This window comes from Leiobunum rupestre, chromosome 7 (genome assembly GCF_980474605.1).
Source record: "Leiobunum rupestre chromosome 7, qqLeiRupe1.1.hap1, whole genome shotgun sequence".
Lineage (NCBI taxonomy): Eukaryota > Metazoa > Arthropoda > Arachnida > Opiliones > Sclerosomatidae > Leiobunum > Leiobunum rupestre.
Genome location: NC_143390.1, coordinates 39157066 through 39173833, shown reverse-complemented (window position 1 = coordinate 39173833; position 16768 = coordinate 39157066). Strand labels below are relative to the sequence as shown.

General features: G+C 40.7%; 1 protein-coding gene across 5 annotated transcripts in view; it reads right to left on the bottom strand.

Annotated features, from left to right (window-relative positions):
- LOC149936249 (homeobox protein dve-1-like) overlaps positions 1–16768 on the bottom strand; it is a 98086-nt gene that overhangs the window by 4596 nt on the left and 76722 nt on the right. For 4 of the 5 annotated variants that reach the window (XM_090154021.1, XM_090154024.1, XM_090154023.1 and 1 more), the window contains 2 exons: positions 10364–10490; positions 8580–8709 (listed from right to left, as the gene is read on the bottom strand). In XM_090154021.1, coding sequence (XP_090010147.1) covers positions 8580–8709; positions 10364–10490 — 257 coding nt within the window. The remainder of the gene's footprint in view (positions 1–8579; positions 8710–10363; positions 10491–16768) is intronic. The other variant, XM_090154022.1, reaches the window with a different exon arrangement.

Sequence of the window (16768 nt, the reverse complement as noted above, 5' to 3'; positions counted from 1 at the left end):
TTAATAAAATTGAATCGTGACGATAAACAAAGAAGAATAATTCTAAATTAATAGTTAACATCGTCGGGATATTGAGTAAAATTAGAACGGTTACTCTTTTAGGATTTCCTCGAAAATTGCATTATCTCTAAGAACATCTTATTCCGTATAAATGAGAGATGAAACAAAATTAAAAAAAAAGTGGGAGAGTAAAGAATAAAACTTCGCCGAATCAGCTATTCTCGTTTTAACATGATTAAACTGTAAAGCGATTAGCTCTTACGACTCCTCTTCCTAAGAAATTTCGCTCCATCGTCGTAGCTAGAGGTGCTTTGGAACTGAAAATTTTAAAACTTAAGGGAAAAATAGCTCCTCCTTCCTCCCAATAAGAGAATATTTAAAATTATTTCCTACAAGTTACATTCACTAAAACCAAGCATCCTTAAAATGTTTCGCGATCAATTATTAAGAGTCGAGACTGCGAAGCCTCAAAAATGGTCATTTAACTAATTGAAAAGATCAGCGCTGATGACAAAACTTCGAAGGTAAACGACGGTAGAAAACCTTTCGTATCCCGAAAGGAAAGGATCATGTTTATTTACGTTTAAATTTTAAAATCTTTTCGGTTGATATCGAGGGAAACGAGATTCATCCGGGACTTCTTCGTCGTCCCCCCCCCCCCCGGCCAACTTTATCTCTAAGTAATATAGAGATGTATATAAGCCATAAGTTAGATATTTACAACTTTCGAAAATATACGTTGGACTTAAAAGACGGAGATAGTTAAGTAAAGCTACGGGGGGATGGGACGAGGGGGTTTAAATAAGCGGCCGCCGTATTTTCTTCGTACTAGTTGACGTACGCTGGGAATGGATAATTCCTATATTACTAGAAAATAAATATCAGAGCATCCTGTAGGTATTAGTCGGCAGTATAAGTGACGGGATACGGGGGGTTCTTAAGGCATTGACGGCGCTGACGGCTGAAAGCGTACGTAGACTGTTAGTAAATTATTCGTAAAACATAGAGGCGGCCCTCCCACCCACTTTCACTCTTTCGTATCGCGCGAATTAAGAGAATTTTATCCCAGGGCGGGTATACCTTTCCGCCAAAGCCAGTCGCAATTAACGCCCCAACTGACGTTTCAGACCAAGTAGGGTTGCACGTAGGCTCGTCTCGGCCGAGAAATGTCAGGTGAAAGCGACGGGGCATTATCCGCCCGTTCTTTTATACCCGCGGCCAGGAGGCAAAACTTTGAAGCAAAACCTGCAAGATTTGAATAACATCCAGAGGAATGCTTAATCATTATAGACGCCCGCGTCCCTCGCGCGAAATAAAACGAAAGTCGGGTGGGTTCGGGGGTTCCTTGTTAAGAAAAGCCCCCCTTCGGAGCGGGGGCTCTCTCCGCCGCAAATCCCGTAGAGAGGAGAAAGGAATACCGGGAGGAGAAATATCTCTCTCGGAAGCGATTCGTAAATAAAACAAGCTTTAATACCGTTATATATTAGAAAAGCGTACACTGCGGGGCAAAAGTCGTCGAGAAAGAGAGAACGCCGAATTATTGCCGCCGCGAGCCCGTAAGGCGAAGAGTGCCGTCCGTATAGCGAAAACACAGGGGCGAAACTAACTTTTCCACAGAAGTATCCCGGAGAATCTTTCTCTCTTTATCTCGGGCCCACTCTTCGTCGTCGGCGACCCTCGGAGGTATATTAAGGAGAAACTCTAGCTCATCTCTTCTTGGCTTTTCCCTCTTAGAAAATTCGACCCACAACCTCTTAAAAGGAAAGACACCGGCGTGTGACGAGGAGGGTTGAGAGAGAGGGGTTTAACAAGGTAGCGCGCGCGGATCTTTTAAAGTATTACCCCCGCCCCCAAAAGTATAAAGTCAGTCCGCTCGTATAAAAGAGGCAAGGTGAAGGGGGGACTATTTCTGCTTAGCTTCGTCGAAAAGGAGCTTTTAAAACTTCAAAACCTGCCATTAGATTATGAAACGCTAATAATAACCTATTGACCAAACGAACTGGAGGAGTCGGATACGCTCTCATCCTTCCTCTGGAAACTCCTTTCTCCGTTTAAGCGTGTATCAACCATCCTTTCCCCTCAATAGCCGCGGCCGGGGGTACCACTCGTTGGGGTACTCTTGGTCCCTTTCATCCTTTTGGCCATCTCTCTTCATCTTCTCCTTCGCCACCATCCTCCTCGAGTCTTTGCGCCGTCCTAGCTCCGGGCGCGCTTATTTTGCAGTCCGAGTCTCGGACGAATACGAGGATATAGGGATACGCGTCCGGGGGTGGGCTGCGGGGATTGGGGGTGGGGAGTCGCTTCGTAAAAGATCAAACGTTAGAAGCCGACCATTTCCTACGTACCGCGCGGGAAAGAGAGAAGCGAAGGGGTGGGGGGAGGGGTGGCCGGGGTTCGGGATTTGTAACCCCAGAGTTTGATGAAAGGAAACTGAACCAGAATATAATCCCTTCTAATGAAGATTAAATTACGCGGACGGGCACAAAGCGTCCCCCGCCGTATCCCCCCTCCCTCTCCAGGAACTATTTCCAAACGCGGAGAGTTTTATACCTCTTTTGGCGAGAGTATCCACCCATTTTAACAAAATACAAGTTCCTCGAAAGATAGCCTTCGGTCCGGAGCGTTTTACGGCGAGACCACTCTCCCGCTAACCCCCTCTTTATATATCTTTTTGGCACAAAGAAGGGGATCGGCGAGAGGGAGAGCGTTCGGCTTCTCGGCTCCTCCGCATCCTCATCCTCATCCCTCAGCATCGCTTCGTAAGAACTGTCTAATGTTTGCCAAATTAATTCATTTGCTTCGAAGAGTGAGGCTAATAATGATATTAAAAGCGTAAGAGGCCACCCGAAAAGGAATCAAACGAAGGGGCTTATAAAACAGCGAAAACTTCGGGGCGTAAGACCACCACCCTTTTCTAACCTTCTTACTTATTCGCGGGCGGCGTTCCTGGGTGGGATGGCTTTTAAAAGAGACACCGAATAGCTGGCCCCGATCGACGCTTCAAAAGGAGGAGATATTTTCGGGGCTACAAATTGAAGGGAGGCCGGATAAGAAAGAGGGTACGTACCCGAGCAAAAGGTACCATTCAAAGACGGCGCGAGGGGAAGGAAAGGGTTCATTGGGGTATTTTAAAAGAAGACGGCAGGGGGGTTCCTTATTAGTAGGAAAGACGGCCCCCTAAGAAGATAGCGATATGTAGAAACGAGGATGAGATAGGCCCGTTGACGATCGCGTCTCGAAAAAGATCCATCCAGAACTGTCATATATATAAAGCGATTCGTCCTGTCCAAATTCCTCCTCCCGGATGAGGGTTCAAACCCGTGGTTTTGCCTAATGAGAAGGTTTGGTCGTCGCTTAAGAGAAGGCGGCGCCCATCCCCGCTAAAAACAAGGAAAGAGCTTATAGCAAACAACTCGGTTTTAATGAAATTATAAGAAGGAACGCGGTCAAAGAGATGATGGCGGGAATGGATGGAGACTTAAAATCCCCCGCTCACTTCGATAACTTTGGCGGGAAGAGGTTGGAAGCCGGGGATCGCGCTGCGGAAGCGCACGAGGATTTACTCGAAGCGGGACGCGAAAAAAGACCAAAGAGCGAAGAGAGAGAGAGGAACGCATGATCCCGAAGAAAATTGAAAAGTTGGGCGGAGGTTCGGGAGGGCTCTGGAGATGGCGGGAGGAGCGGCGAAAGATGAAAGCGAAGCGCGGAAAAGATTTAAGACGCCGAGACTAATATCCGCTCACCTTTTAAGTCTTTTAAAACCCGAACATTACTTCAAGAAGGCGAAAGGAAGAAGAAGAAACGGCGGAGGAGGCAAAGAGTTAACGCAATTATTCGTACATTCCCCACCTCCTCTCGCTCCTCCCGCTGCCAGCATCTTCTCGGGATCCCATCCTCCGTCTTTTCTCTCATTAGTCGCGCTCTTTTTCGTCAAAATAGCCAAAAATCGTCTTTCCCTCTTGTCGCAAAAATTAATTTCCACTCGGCCGTTCCTAGCCCCCCCCCCCCCCTCCCTCTTCGTCTCTTCTCAGGGTTTTCTTTTGACGAAAACTTTTCGTTTGTCCGATTATAAGGAGGGAAAATAATTCCTAATAACTGAAGCCTTCCGAAACGCCAGGAACTAGTCATCGAGATCTTAATACGATTTTCGAGCGCGGGACTGTTTGATGAATTTGCTAGCTCTCCCCCCCCCCCCCGGGCTACTTCGCTCCTTTTAATTCTTAAAACCCAAGCGCCCCCCCCCCCTCTACGTCTTTACGTATGACCAGTCTCTCTTTCCGAGCCGGGTCAAAAGAAAAATAGAGACACTCTTTTAGAAAGTTGTTACTAATATCGTTCAAAGAGATGAAACGGAATTATCTATGTATCGAAAATTATACTAATTATTTGACGGGGGAAATTTTCTCTTTAAATATAAGCGAAGTTATTTTCAAAGTTAAATATTAATAAAATTGAAGAGTTCCTATACTATATAAAAGATTTCACGACGACCCGACTAAAATTAGTAACAAAATACGTCAAATTTTAAATTCTTAAAATAATATGAAACACTAATTAATTAAATACTATTAATCTAAAGAAACCATTTTAATACGTCATAAGCACCAAAATATTAAAAAAATTACCATACTGCTAAAATAGGCCAAATTTATAAATTATAAGTGAAAAAACTAACTTTTCGAAGGAAATTTCAGTCAGAAGGCCCGGGTCCGAAATTTGACTGCACGGCCCTAGGTCTGTTTTATACCCCTTCGATACCCAATTTTAAATGTGACCAAATTCGACAAAGTTATACTTCTAAATATCAGGGAACCGAGTTAGGCCCCTGTTACACAATCGGGGAAAAGTTGAATCTATACGATGGCTGTGGAGTTTGGCATATCCGTCGCGTACCCACAGCGCCAACGGGAACAAGAACAAAAGAGTACCCACAGCGCCACGAGAACAAGAACAAAAGTGGCCACAGCGCCCACGAGAACAATAAAAGAAGTGGCCACAGCGCCCACGAGAACAATAAAAGAAGTGGCCACAGCGCCCACGAGAACAATAACAAAAGAGTACCCACAGCGCCCACACAGAAAAGAAGAATTAAGGGTATGCCAAAAAACAATATCGGATAAATAGAGTTTTTTTTTGCGAGTGGAAGGCGTTTGACAAGATACTCTCCTTCCTTCTAATTTCATCCTCTCACCGTGCACCATCTATGTCGAAACGGGATAGAAACGAACCCGGAACCCGTCCGACTAATAATCTCCCGTACGGCTAAAATCACCATCCATCCTTAGCGCGCACGGAGATATTTTACGCCCCCGTTTCTAGGAAAATAAAAAACTCTCGTGTCCCATCTCTGGCAAAGTTAATCCCGCGCCCAACTAGCGAAAAAATGGAGAAGACACTAGTCTCGAATGAGAAGGGAGAAGGATCATCATCAAAACTCCTTCGTTTAAAAAATAAAAACGTTAAAGCTCACTATACGCTAACAGAGAGAGAAAAAATGAATCCGGGGTGGCGTGCCAAAAAATATCCGCGACTCAAAAACGACATTAAAAATATTGGAAACGGTTGCTTGTTGCGCGTATTAGGAAGATGAGAGATTTACGGGATTTGCCGTAGAGAGAAAGAATTTTCTTTTCTCTCCGGTCCGGGTACTAGTCTCATCCTCATCCCTTCTCTCTGCCCCCGACGGTATCTCGGAGATAACTTTTTTCCTTCTCTCTCTCTAACCGGATGGCTGAATTAGAGGCTAAGGAAAACTTGTCATTTTAAATAAATGATACTTGGTTGGATATAGAGTTTAAATCAATATGTAAAAAAGAAGAGCGAAAAATGGAGAGAAGGAACGGAAGAGGTCCCTTCCACCCCCTCTTTTTTAGCGCACTGAAAAGAAATCGCGGATAATAAGGGAGAAAAGGGTGGTGGCTGTCAGCTTTTTTCTACCCTCTCATCTTCCAGTATACCCCGCCCCTCAAGTAGCTCGAAGTGGGAGTTAGTCGATAGGCGGGGGACGAGGTACAGTTGACGTCACGAGGATTTAGTCCTTAATTTCAGCTTACGCGCCCGGTCGCGGGCAGTTTTTATTCGAGAGAAAATAAGGGGATAAAAGTATAGAGACGTTCCTCTCTCATTCTTCGCCGCTCTCACTAAGCTCTGGATTTCTAATAAACCCGGCTTGACGACTTAGAATAACCGTCGCAAAGATTCTTTTTTTTACGCGAGTGTGTGCTTTCATTTTGTACGGCGTAGGGGGGCGGTTGGAAGGGGGAAGGCACGCCAGGTATTATAGCGAGCGTATAAGATATTTATTTTAAGGATTTGAATATCAATCTATTTTTATTTAGATAAGGAATTAAAGTTTTTGAGAGAGGACGGATAGGAAAGGGGGTGGTCCTGTTTGGTTGGGAAGCTCTACTCGAAGGGGTTTAATAAAGAAAGGTATACATATAGGGGAAAGGGGGAAGAGGATTTAAGCTAGTATTTTCTTGCGAGAAGCGGGCGAGATTTGGGAGCGCTTGAGCCGAAACTTCAAAATTATTTGAATAATAACTCCCTGGAAACGGGGCGAGGATGATGGAATCAAAATCTTTCCTCTTCTTTCTACTTATTAAGGCGGGATTAGACGGTTGCTTTCGAATGAAAAACGCCATCCGAACTCCTTCTCGAACGAGAAAGGAGATTAAAGAGCGACTGACATTTTTAAGACGTTATTACGGTTGTGGTGGCGAAATAATGAGGCTGTAAACCTTCGGAGAACAATAATATCGTACCTCGTAAAAATCCACTTTTCAAATAGTCAACATTGTCTCGTAATGTAGTATTTTATTCAGGGTTGCCACAAAATTTTCAGATTCAAATTTCCTGTTTTCCCTGACTATTTTAACAGACTTTCCCCTGACTTATTAAGGCCAAAATTTTCCTTTTTATATTTTACTTTTATCAGAAGTTAATAAATTTAGATGAACTTATATTTCAGTAAAAAGGTTATTGCAATGTTGAAAAAATTAGTCAAACATTCAAGGAAATAAACGATAATCGTGGAATTTGTCATAGATCTAGAGTTAAATTACCTACAAAAAGTGCCAAAATAAATTTGAATTCCCTGACTTTTCCCAAAATCTTTACCAATTCTTAAAATTCCCTGACTTTTAAGGCCCATTTTTAAATTCCCTGATTTCCCTGACGTGTGGCAACCCTGTTATTAGTATTTTTTACAACAGTGTATATTATGATAAAACAATCACCCCAGAAAGTATTTTAAATAAAATTACGATGTTATTATTCTCGGAAACCAATTTTTTGTAATATTTAGTCAGATGTTTATTACCTTTTTATTTAGTATCGATATTGCATTCAAAATAAAAAGTACTAAGTAGTGGGAACGGAACCCAACTAGAGCCAGTTCGTACTATAAATTGTATTTTTTATTATTTACTTACACTAAAAATATAATCAGCTAGGCACCACCCTAGGCCCAAGTCATCTAATGTCTTTTAATTTTAATGCCTTTAAATCAGGTGGCCGGGTTACAATGAGTAGGAAGGTGGTGACAAGCCCTTCATGCCACCGAAGCCAAGAGCTCCCTACACTAACTATTACCGTTAACAACAACCAATAGTTAATTATGTTCCTTTGAGGCCCTAGACGAAATTTTATCACAAGGCGCTTGTAAGTAAAAGTGGTTTTCATATATTTTTTTATTGTTAAGTATTTTTGAGGCCACCAGAGATTACATTTTGAATAATTCGCCAACTGACATCAACAAGTTTTTTTGGCAAGGGGAAAGCGAAGAACTCTGAGAAAACCCCTTTAATAACTTGCAAACTAAACGCAGAAGAAGTGGTTCAGAGTTTTCACACAGTGATATTTGCGAGCTATATTAACCTAAAGTCATGGATTAAGGTTATTTAATCCATGCTAAGGTTAAGCTGGTTGCAAGTGCAATATGCGTAGTTGACTGTGAAATTAAAAAACGACTTCGTTATATTTGCATATTTAATAAAATTGTAAATTGTAAATATCATCGTTTTATTAAATATGCAAATATAACGAAGTCGTTTTTACCTCTCCGAGGGGACTTTGTACCCTAGGAGGGGTTATACAACCACCGTGTCTGTCTGTCTGTCTGTGGGTCTGTCTGTCAGGCCTGCGAACGCGTTCGCATTTTCGGGGCAAAGTGTAATCACTGCGTACCCAGTTTCTTAGAATCAGGGAAAAGGTTTTTCCAAAAGCGCCCTCTTTTTGTCATTGGGTGTAGTATAATTTTTTAATCAGCCGGGATTCGAACCCGAGCCCTCTTGCACGACAGGTGAGCGTTCTACCGCAGAACCACGGATACAGTTACGCTTCACTGAAAATTAAAAACTCTTCCGCGGAGAGGTATATTTTGGCTTGCCAACTTGTTTTAATTTCACAATATTAACCTAAAGCAGGGTTATTAAGGTGTATTCTAATAACCCTGTCTAAAGTCAATTTGATTTTTGAGAATGCTAAGTAGCCTTCGCGCTATTTATAAATGGATTTATCTTAGTTAAAGTATAAAGAACCCTAAGTAAATAAAAAGTATACGAAAAGGTCGTTCTTACCTGGTCGATGGGGCAGCCGGAATTCATGAGCACGCTTTGGGATTGAGCCAGTAGCACCTGCAGTAGCTTCTCCTTGACATCGGTGGCCGCGTTCGGTTTGGGACGACTGAAATGAGGGGAAAAGCCCCATCTGGAACTCTTTCATTCATCCATTGCCATCACATTTTATATAAGCGTAATAACAAAGAGCATACATACGCGACAAATATCTCTACAATTCTTACAACCAATTTATATAAATCAAATCAGAAACCGAAACGATGACTTTGTTTCGTCCTGTTTGTTAATCGGAATTATTCCCACCATACATATTTCATATTCAATATTTTTTGGAAAAAAATAACTATTTTCGGCTTCGTCAGTTAAACTGGGCGTTACGAAATTTAAGGAGTGGCGGATAGAAGCGTTAGACTCCACCGGCGTATATGGAGAAGAGCCAAAAACGATGATTATAATGACGGAAGATAGGGAGGATGGAGAGACCCGCGTTTTTTGCTCTCTCTCCCGCGAAGATCGAGGGGTAGTAAGCCGCTACTACAGTCGACCATAGAAGGACGGTATTAGTCTGCTCCGTGGCCAGTATTCCCCCGTCCGCTATGCGATAGCGGACGACGGGTTCTATTTCTTTATTAGCATCATCTGGATCGGAGCGGCGGAGCGAGCATCATTCTCCGCCGCTAAGTTAAAGGTCTTTTCCATAAAGAGCGGATCATACGGGGAGATTAACCTCTTCTAACGCCACCTCGTGTTTCTTCTTATCAAACTTATTTTCAACACCCGTCACCCACCCCCCTGCCCCCCCCCCCTTAATGGGAAAAACCTCTTTAATAATAATAATAATAATAATAATAATAATAATAATAGAAAAAGAAAGTTAAAGGTTATTGATTTTCATAGTTCAGACGAAACTTATTGTTACCCAATCTCAATTTGATATCCCGCATGAGTGAGTAGGCTTAGCTCGAAACGGCTAAATATTTAACGTGATTTAAATGGATTGCATTTTCACCAACTTCTATTTCAATTTTGATTGTCCTAATTCCATTAACTTAGCTTATTATATTAAAAACTCTTAAAATTGCCAACTTTTAAATTAAAAACACTTAAAATTGCCATTTTTTAAATTAAAAACTCTTAAAATTGCCATTTTTTAAATTAAAAACCCTTAAAATTGCCATTTTTTAAATTAAAAACCCTTAAAATTGCCATTTTTTAAATTAAAAACACTTAAAATTGCCATTTTTTAAATTAAAAACACTTAAAATTGCCATTTTTTAAATTAAAAACACTTAAAATTGCCATTTTTTAAATTAAAAACCCTTAAAATTGCCATTTTTTAAATTAAAAACACTTAAAATTGCCATTTTTTTAATTAAAAACACTTAAAATTGCCCAATTTTAAATTTTATACACGAATTTAAAATTTGACTAGAAATTCAAATATTCCTTTTAAAACAAAAAAAATAAAAATAAAAAATTATCAATGCTATCCAACGAATGACTTAAATTATTGAAATTACCCTAAGCCAACTGGATATAGAATCTATCAAGTCTTAACAAAAACCGTTAAGCCGTAATTTTTGTCCTAGTCGTCGTCGATTTAGATACATTTAAGTTCAAATTGAGATTGGAGAAGACCTTACATAACACGCGAGTGGTTTGTATATAGCTAAGAAACGCGGAAGTAAGAAAAAAAAACCCCCCGAGAAGAGATGGAGGAAAGGATAAAGAACCCGGAGGCTATCTCTAAGGCGACAGAGGTAAGGTCGGGGATAGGTGCTCACCTGTAGAGTCTGATCCGGAGCATAGCGACGGTGGTAAGTTCTCCCAGAATGTCGCCGACCGTCGCCTCGGAGTTCTCGGTGATTTGCTCGAAGGTGAGAGGTCTCCAGTTCTTAATCTGAATGGCTCCTGCGGAAACCAGTCCGAAGAGAAAAAGAAATAAATATGCAAATCTGGAACAAAGCTTCCTTTAATTACTTCTAAGCTTCGGGAAATCTTTTCGTAAAGGTCTCTTAATCCCTCGTGTTTTAAAGCGAATCTCCGTCTGAACCCCCGCGCTTCCCTTCCAATTGCCGGATGACGTCTTCTGACCCGCGGAGAAATACGGGAACGAAGAGAGATGGAAAGACGAGCCCGCTTACAAAAACGGCGCGCCAAAAGCCGACTACTTTTAATTTTACGGCCGCCGACGGAAAGAAAACCCTACTCATTAACGAACTTTCTTTTCGCACCCCCATTTTAACACCAAGGTATTACTTTTGTAATCTTCTCCCCAACCGATTCTCCTTCTCACCTTCCCGATTCCAAACGATCAAACCCCTTTTTATTATCCCCGCTCGCTTTCCGCGCTTTAAAATGCTATAACCTTTCGAGTCAGTCTCCAGAGAGAGAACGAAAATTATTACACTTTCGACAAACGTTTTCACTTTCGAAGCGAAATTTATAGGCTTAAAATAGACCTAACGCCTGTAGAAATGTTCTAACCGCGGTACACCGGTGTTAAGGGACGAGTCCTCTACCAGGGGTAACATATCTTCGTCAATTACATATTACATCAATTCCCAATTTAGACATGGCGAAGCCTAATGCTGGAGTAATTTGATCTGAGGTTTAGTAATTTGATGATTTGGATCTCAGGTATAATTATTTGATGATTTGAGGTATGGTAATTTGAAGGTATTGATCAGAGGTATGGTAATTTGAAGATATTGATCAGAGGTATGGTAATTTGAAGATATTGATCAGAGGCATAATAATTTGAAGATATTGATCCGAGGCATAATAATTTGAAGATATTGATCCGAGGCATAATAATTTGAAGATATTGACCCGAGGCATAATAATTTGAAGATATTGACCCGAGGCATAATAATTTGAAGATATTGACCGAGGCATAATAATTTGAAGAGCTTGATCCGAGGTATAGTAATTTGAAGATATTGACCCGAGGCATAATAATTTGAAGATATTGACCCGAGGCATAATAATTTGAAGAGCTTGATCCGAGGCATAATAATTTGAAGAGCTTGATCCGAGGTATAGTTAAGCTAACTATATAGATATAGTAACACTAGCGTAGTTAACAAATCGTAGGTCAGTTAATTGGCTCGATGCCAAATATTTGTAGAAAGAATTAAATATAAATTTGGTCATAATTTAGCTAAGAATTTACCTCGTACAATACAAAAAATCGGGGGCTTATAAAATATACCTCAACTAAATCGAGGCAATTCGGAACTTCAAAGGAACGAAATACATTTAAAAGGGGCTAGGCGAAGAATTAAGCCTACCCCAATGGAAAATTACCGAAAAACACTATATATATTGATATATTTTGTTATAGAGTAGAGATTTTTTTTGGCAATCGCTAAGATCTTTAAAAATTTATTCCGCTAAAGAGTAATGCTTTTAAAATCAAACCGGCTTTCCGTCTTTTCATCTCCAGCGTATAAACAGAGAAATCGCAAAGTCGAACTCGGAAATCTTTCGCAGTAGCAGCTTCCGCCCGCGAGAGTAGATAGAAAACGGAGGAATAAAAAGAAATGGAAAGATTTAAATAAAAAGAGAAATCATTGTCGGGGAAATAATAGAGATTTAAAAAAGAATAAAAATACTAAAAAGACACATTTGCAGAGGAGCGCCGCGGAGTAAAAACTTTGTCCAAATTCCCCAATGATTTACGCGCACCATCCTGGGGGGAAAGGGTGGGGAGACCGTTATACTTATATACGCTTCCGTACGCGCCCAGTCAAAGAGGTATTAAATACGGCGCTAAGTTTTCGTACGGAGAAAACTTTTATTATAAAAACGCAGGACGAAAGGGTGGTGGCAAGTTTTTGGCGAGGTTTTTCAAAGAATAGTGGCTTAGTGCTAAGTATATTATAAGCCGCTTTATACAGCGCGGGGGAAGGAATACATTCAAAATGTTTCGGTTTCTAGGACGGTACGCGGATAAATATGGAAGGATGAGAGAGAAAGATGGGGGGGGGGTCAATCAGATGAAGACGCAATTCAACCCCCTTTATATAAACTTGGGAGTTGGAAGACACTTTTGTAATACCTTTATACTCCTGGCTATAAGAATAAGTGTATATTAAGTTGCTTCCTTTTTTGTTAGGCCTTTCTGTTAGGAGGAGAAGGAGGGGAGATAAAACTCTTCTATAAAGAAACTGGAAGGAACACCAATAAGATTAGAAGCGCGTGTTCTTAAAAATATGCCACCGAAATCCCCCCAAGGGTGCTACGACGGTTATACGTTCCTTCATCTGATAGAATACAAACTCAAACTCTACCCCTTTTGAGAACTATAACCCGTATTGTCAGCTTATATAACATTCCCTCCCTCGATCCTAATTCAAACGCAACAGTTCTTTTCTTAAAAAAAAATAAAAATCTCGGGGGTGGTTTTAACTTTTTAAGATATATTTATACTATCCTGAATATATCCGCTCAAAATCTTCAATACGCTATAGATGCAAAATTGTTTCCACTAAAAAGACTTTCCAAATAACGTGGAGGAAAATAAAATTGGTGTAGATTTTTATTTGAAAGAAATCCCACGCTAATGCCAAGTTTGAGTAGATATAGAGGAAGCGAAATAAAGAAATTGTCATTTTTCCGTCGTGTTATTTTTTCTTTATAAATCCGGATTTCGAAGACGATATAACATTTTTTTTTCCAATCTAAGATATAGATATTCGAAGAACAGACTCCGTATGAAATAGTTAATCCCGACTTGAAGAGTGTGAAGAATATACGGGGTGGAAATAAAAATTGTATCTTCTTAGGAGGAAGGGCAAAATATCGGAATTGGTTTTATACTATCGTACACGCGTGGAAAAAAATAATAACATACCGGATTCGAATAGATTGATATCGGGAGACGATCGTAAGAGGACGGTTGAGGGGGAAGGTAGGGAACGGGGTACAGTTTGTTCGTATCAGGCCCCTTTTGACTGACAATCCGCAAACGGTACCGTAGGCAAATAAAAAAAAAGATTGTCAGAAAAATATGCATCTGCCAAAAAATATAAGGGATAAGAAGACTCCGGAAGAAAATACCGAGAGAAGGAATATTGTCATACTTTTGGCGCGTAATACGTATCGAAGGAGGTATTTACTTATACAAGCGAGGGAGATAGGGGGGGGGGGGGTTGGTTGGAGTTTCGCGCTAAATAACCTTCGAATATTATGGCTTCCCGTGTCTCGCGTATCAAAGGATAGCTTGTCTCCGCTCGAGCTATAACATTCTTTAGGCCGTGAGGAGGGAGACACGGATAGGAAGGCGGTAGCTGTCACATCCCCGGGGAGGGCCGGAGTAGATCCGAGCACACGCGGGCTTCTCCTAATCCTCTTACACCTGACGTGTGTCAGCTCCTAAGCCCGGATTCCAAGCTCGCATCCACCCGACGACGGTACTATCGGCGGCGCAACAAAACCAGCTACGACGGAACCCGAAAACGCGCGAACCCCTTGCCACGTAAACCCCGTCTCCCCACCCCCCGCTCCCTTACCTTCTTTCGCCTTAATCCAGCTTTAAATAAAACATGGGGCATCCCCCCCCCCTTCTTCAGTTGTCCGTAGACTTTTTATACCGTCGTCTTCCTCCGAAGTAAAAGTTAAAATCCGCTTTGAGAGGCCAGAGAAAACAGAGCGCCGACCACCTTCGCCAAAAATGGCGCCTTAATACCAACAGCCGTTGATAAGTTTATACATACATTATTTGCCGCTTTCGCAATTGGCTACTGGCCCGGATAAGGGTGGTATACAAACAAGAAAGGATAAGTCGACATCCTTAGTCCGGCCAGTCTTACCGAGAATCCGGTGTTGTCTCCTTCCCCGCGCCATCGACAAACAGCGGAGTCAAGATTCGAGAAAGCGCCAAACTCATAAACTTCACGGCGCTAATGTAGTCTGTAGATTAGATTTTTTTTTCTATCCCCATCGCCTCGTGCGTTTTTTTTTCTTTCTTTTCGTAGGATGTCTCGGGTCTTTGCTGATTCCTTATTTTTTTTTACTTCCTTTTTCTTAACTCTCCATCCTCCGGCTATCCCCTCCCCAGATTCATCCCTCTCCCGGAAGATCATCCGCTACTTGGGACAAAGGCGGGGGTGAGGGTGAAGTTGACGCGAGAAACAACGAGTCGGGGGTTGTCAGATAATCTCGGGGTTTTCTCTAATATATCCCGAAACCTAAGTCCATCCCACTCGTCCTCATCTTAGTCTCCTCCCGCCGAGAGCCCCCTGGCGGCGTCGGCGAGAGATTGGGACGCTGCGCCGGGGGTATTAAAGTGCCAGCGGTAGAACAGTGACAGCGGAGTGCAGTTTAATCCTGTAAGTCAAGCTCCTACTCGCGCATATCAGATTAGGATGGCAGGGCCTAAAAAGGGATCCGAAGGTATACCGGGATGAGGAGGAGAAGATGAACGGAAAGAAGAGCGCTAGAAATGGGATTTTAAAAGGAAAAAGCGCGTACGGATATAGTCCGGAGAATTGGGGAAAAGGAAATCTATATATACGTATAAACTTCCCTATTTTACATTAGCGGGCCACCCAACAAAAAAAAAAGAGTTTAAAAAAAATCCGACTGCCTTTTGGCTGATTGTTAAGCCAAGGTAAATGGGTAAACTCCCGAGGAAAGAAACTCCGTGTGTAAAAAGTTTCTACTTTTTATCCGCTGCAGATATTTCTTCTGATCTTATTTGCCTGTTTCCATCCCTCGATATATATAATATATATAAGCGGGCTTCTCTCTTTGCCCGAGAAAACTAGATCTCTTTAGTGTGGAATAGAGCAATCCCTTTTCTCGCATTACCATTTACCAGTTATCTCGCGCGAAGATGAAAGAAAAGCGACGGATGGGGTTACGAGTTTGAAGATTTTTTGATGCGCCCTAGAATATTTACGACCAGTGTCTTAACACGAACCATTAAGAGAAACGCGAAGCATTACGAAAATTAAAATGGTATTTGGTAGACAAACAAACGAAGAGATAAATTTATTAATTAAAATAATAGGTATGGATAAGATCGTATTTAAGTAACTGAGAACGTGCGAATTCACGTATAGCACCCTCTAGTATCAATCGCGAGATAATTTGGTTTATTATTTCGATAATAATGGTTACTGAACACTTCGAGTTAATGTAATTATTCGTCACTTCGATTCAAATATAAATTTAACAAAAGTGGAATTCATCGCGTTAATTTAATTATTCATCACTTCGATTCAAATATTCATTTAACAAAAGTGGAATTCATCGCGTTAATTTAATTATTCATCACTTCGATTCAAATATTAATTTAACAAAAGTGGAATTCATCGCGTTAATTTAATTATTCATCACTTCGATTCAAATATTAATTTAACAAAAGTGGAATTCATCGCGTTAATTTAATTATTCATCACTTCGATTAAAATATTAATTTAACAAAAGTGGAATTCATCGCGTTAATTTAATTATTCATCACTTCGATTCAAATATTAATTTAACAAAAGTGGAATTCATCGCGTTAATTTAATTATTCATCACTTCGATTCAAATATTAATTTAACAAAAGTGGAATTCATCGCGTTAATTTAATTATTCTTCACTTCGATTCAAATATTAATTTAACAAAAGTGGAATTCATCGCGTTAATCTAATTATTCATAAATAGCAGAATTCAGTTAAGGAAAAGTTTTAAAAAAGTTCGTTACAGATGGCGTTACTGTTTCAGTCTGGATTACGTAATACTTTTTGTTTGCGCAAATAGGTCGACTCATACGTTCTCAGAATCTCAGTAACTTAAATAATTAACTGTTATGATATTTTCATGGACGTTAATAATAATCCGCTAGACTAATTATCCAAGGCACCACATTAGAGCCACGATTTCGGAAGCTATTATTCCACTCGGGGGAAAAACCCTCCAGCTAGTGGGGGGATGGGGGAGACGTTCTTTGTCTTTTACCCAGTGTCACAAGATGGAATCGAACCCGACTTTGCTTGCTGCGAGTAGAAACTGCTAACCACACAAAGTTTCTTTATTGTTTCAATAAGAGTTCAAACAATCGAAATTTAATCTTTATTTATTTACTATTTCAATTTTATTCAAAATAGTTTTATTTGTAATTTCATCGTTATTTTTTTTCTATTTATAGCTTATTTCATTTTTTTATTGAAGAGTTATTTTTTAGTAATTTCAT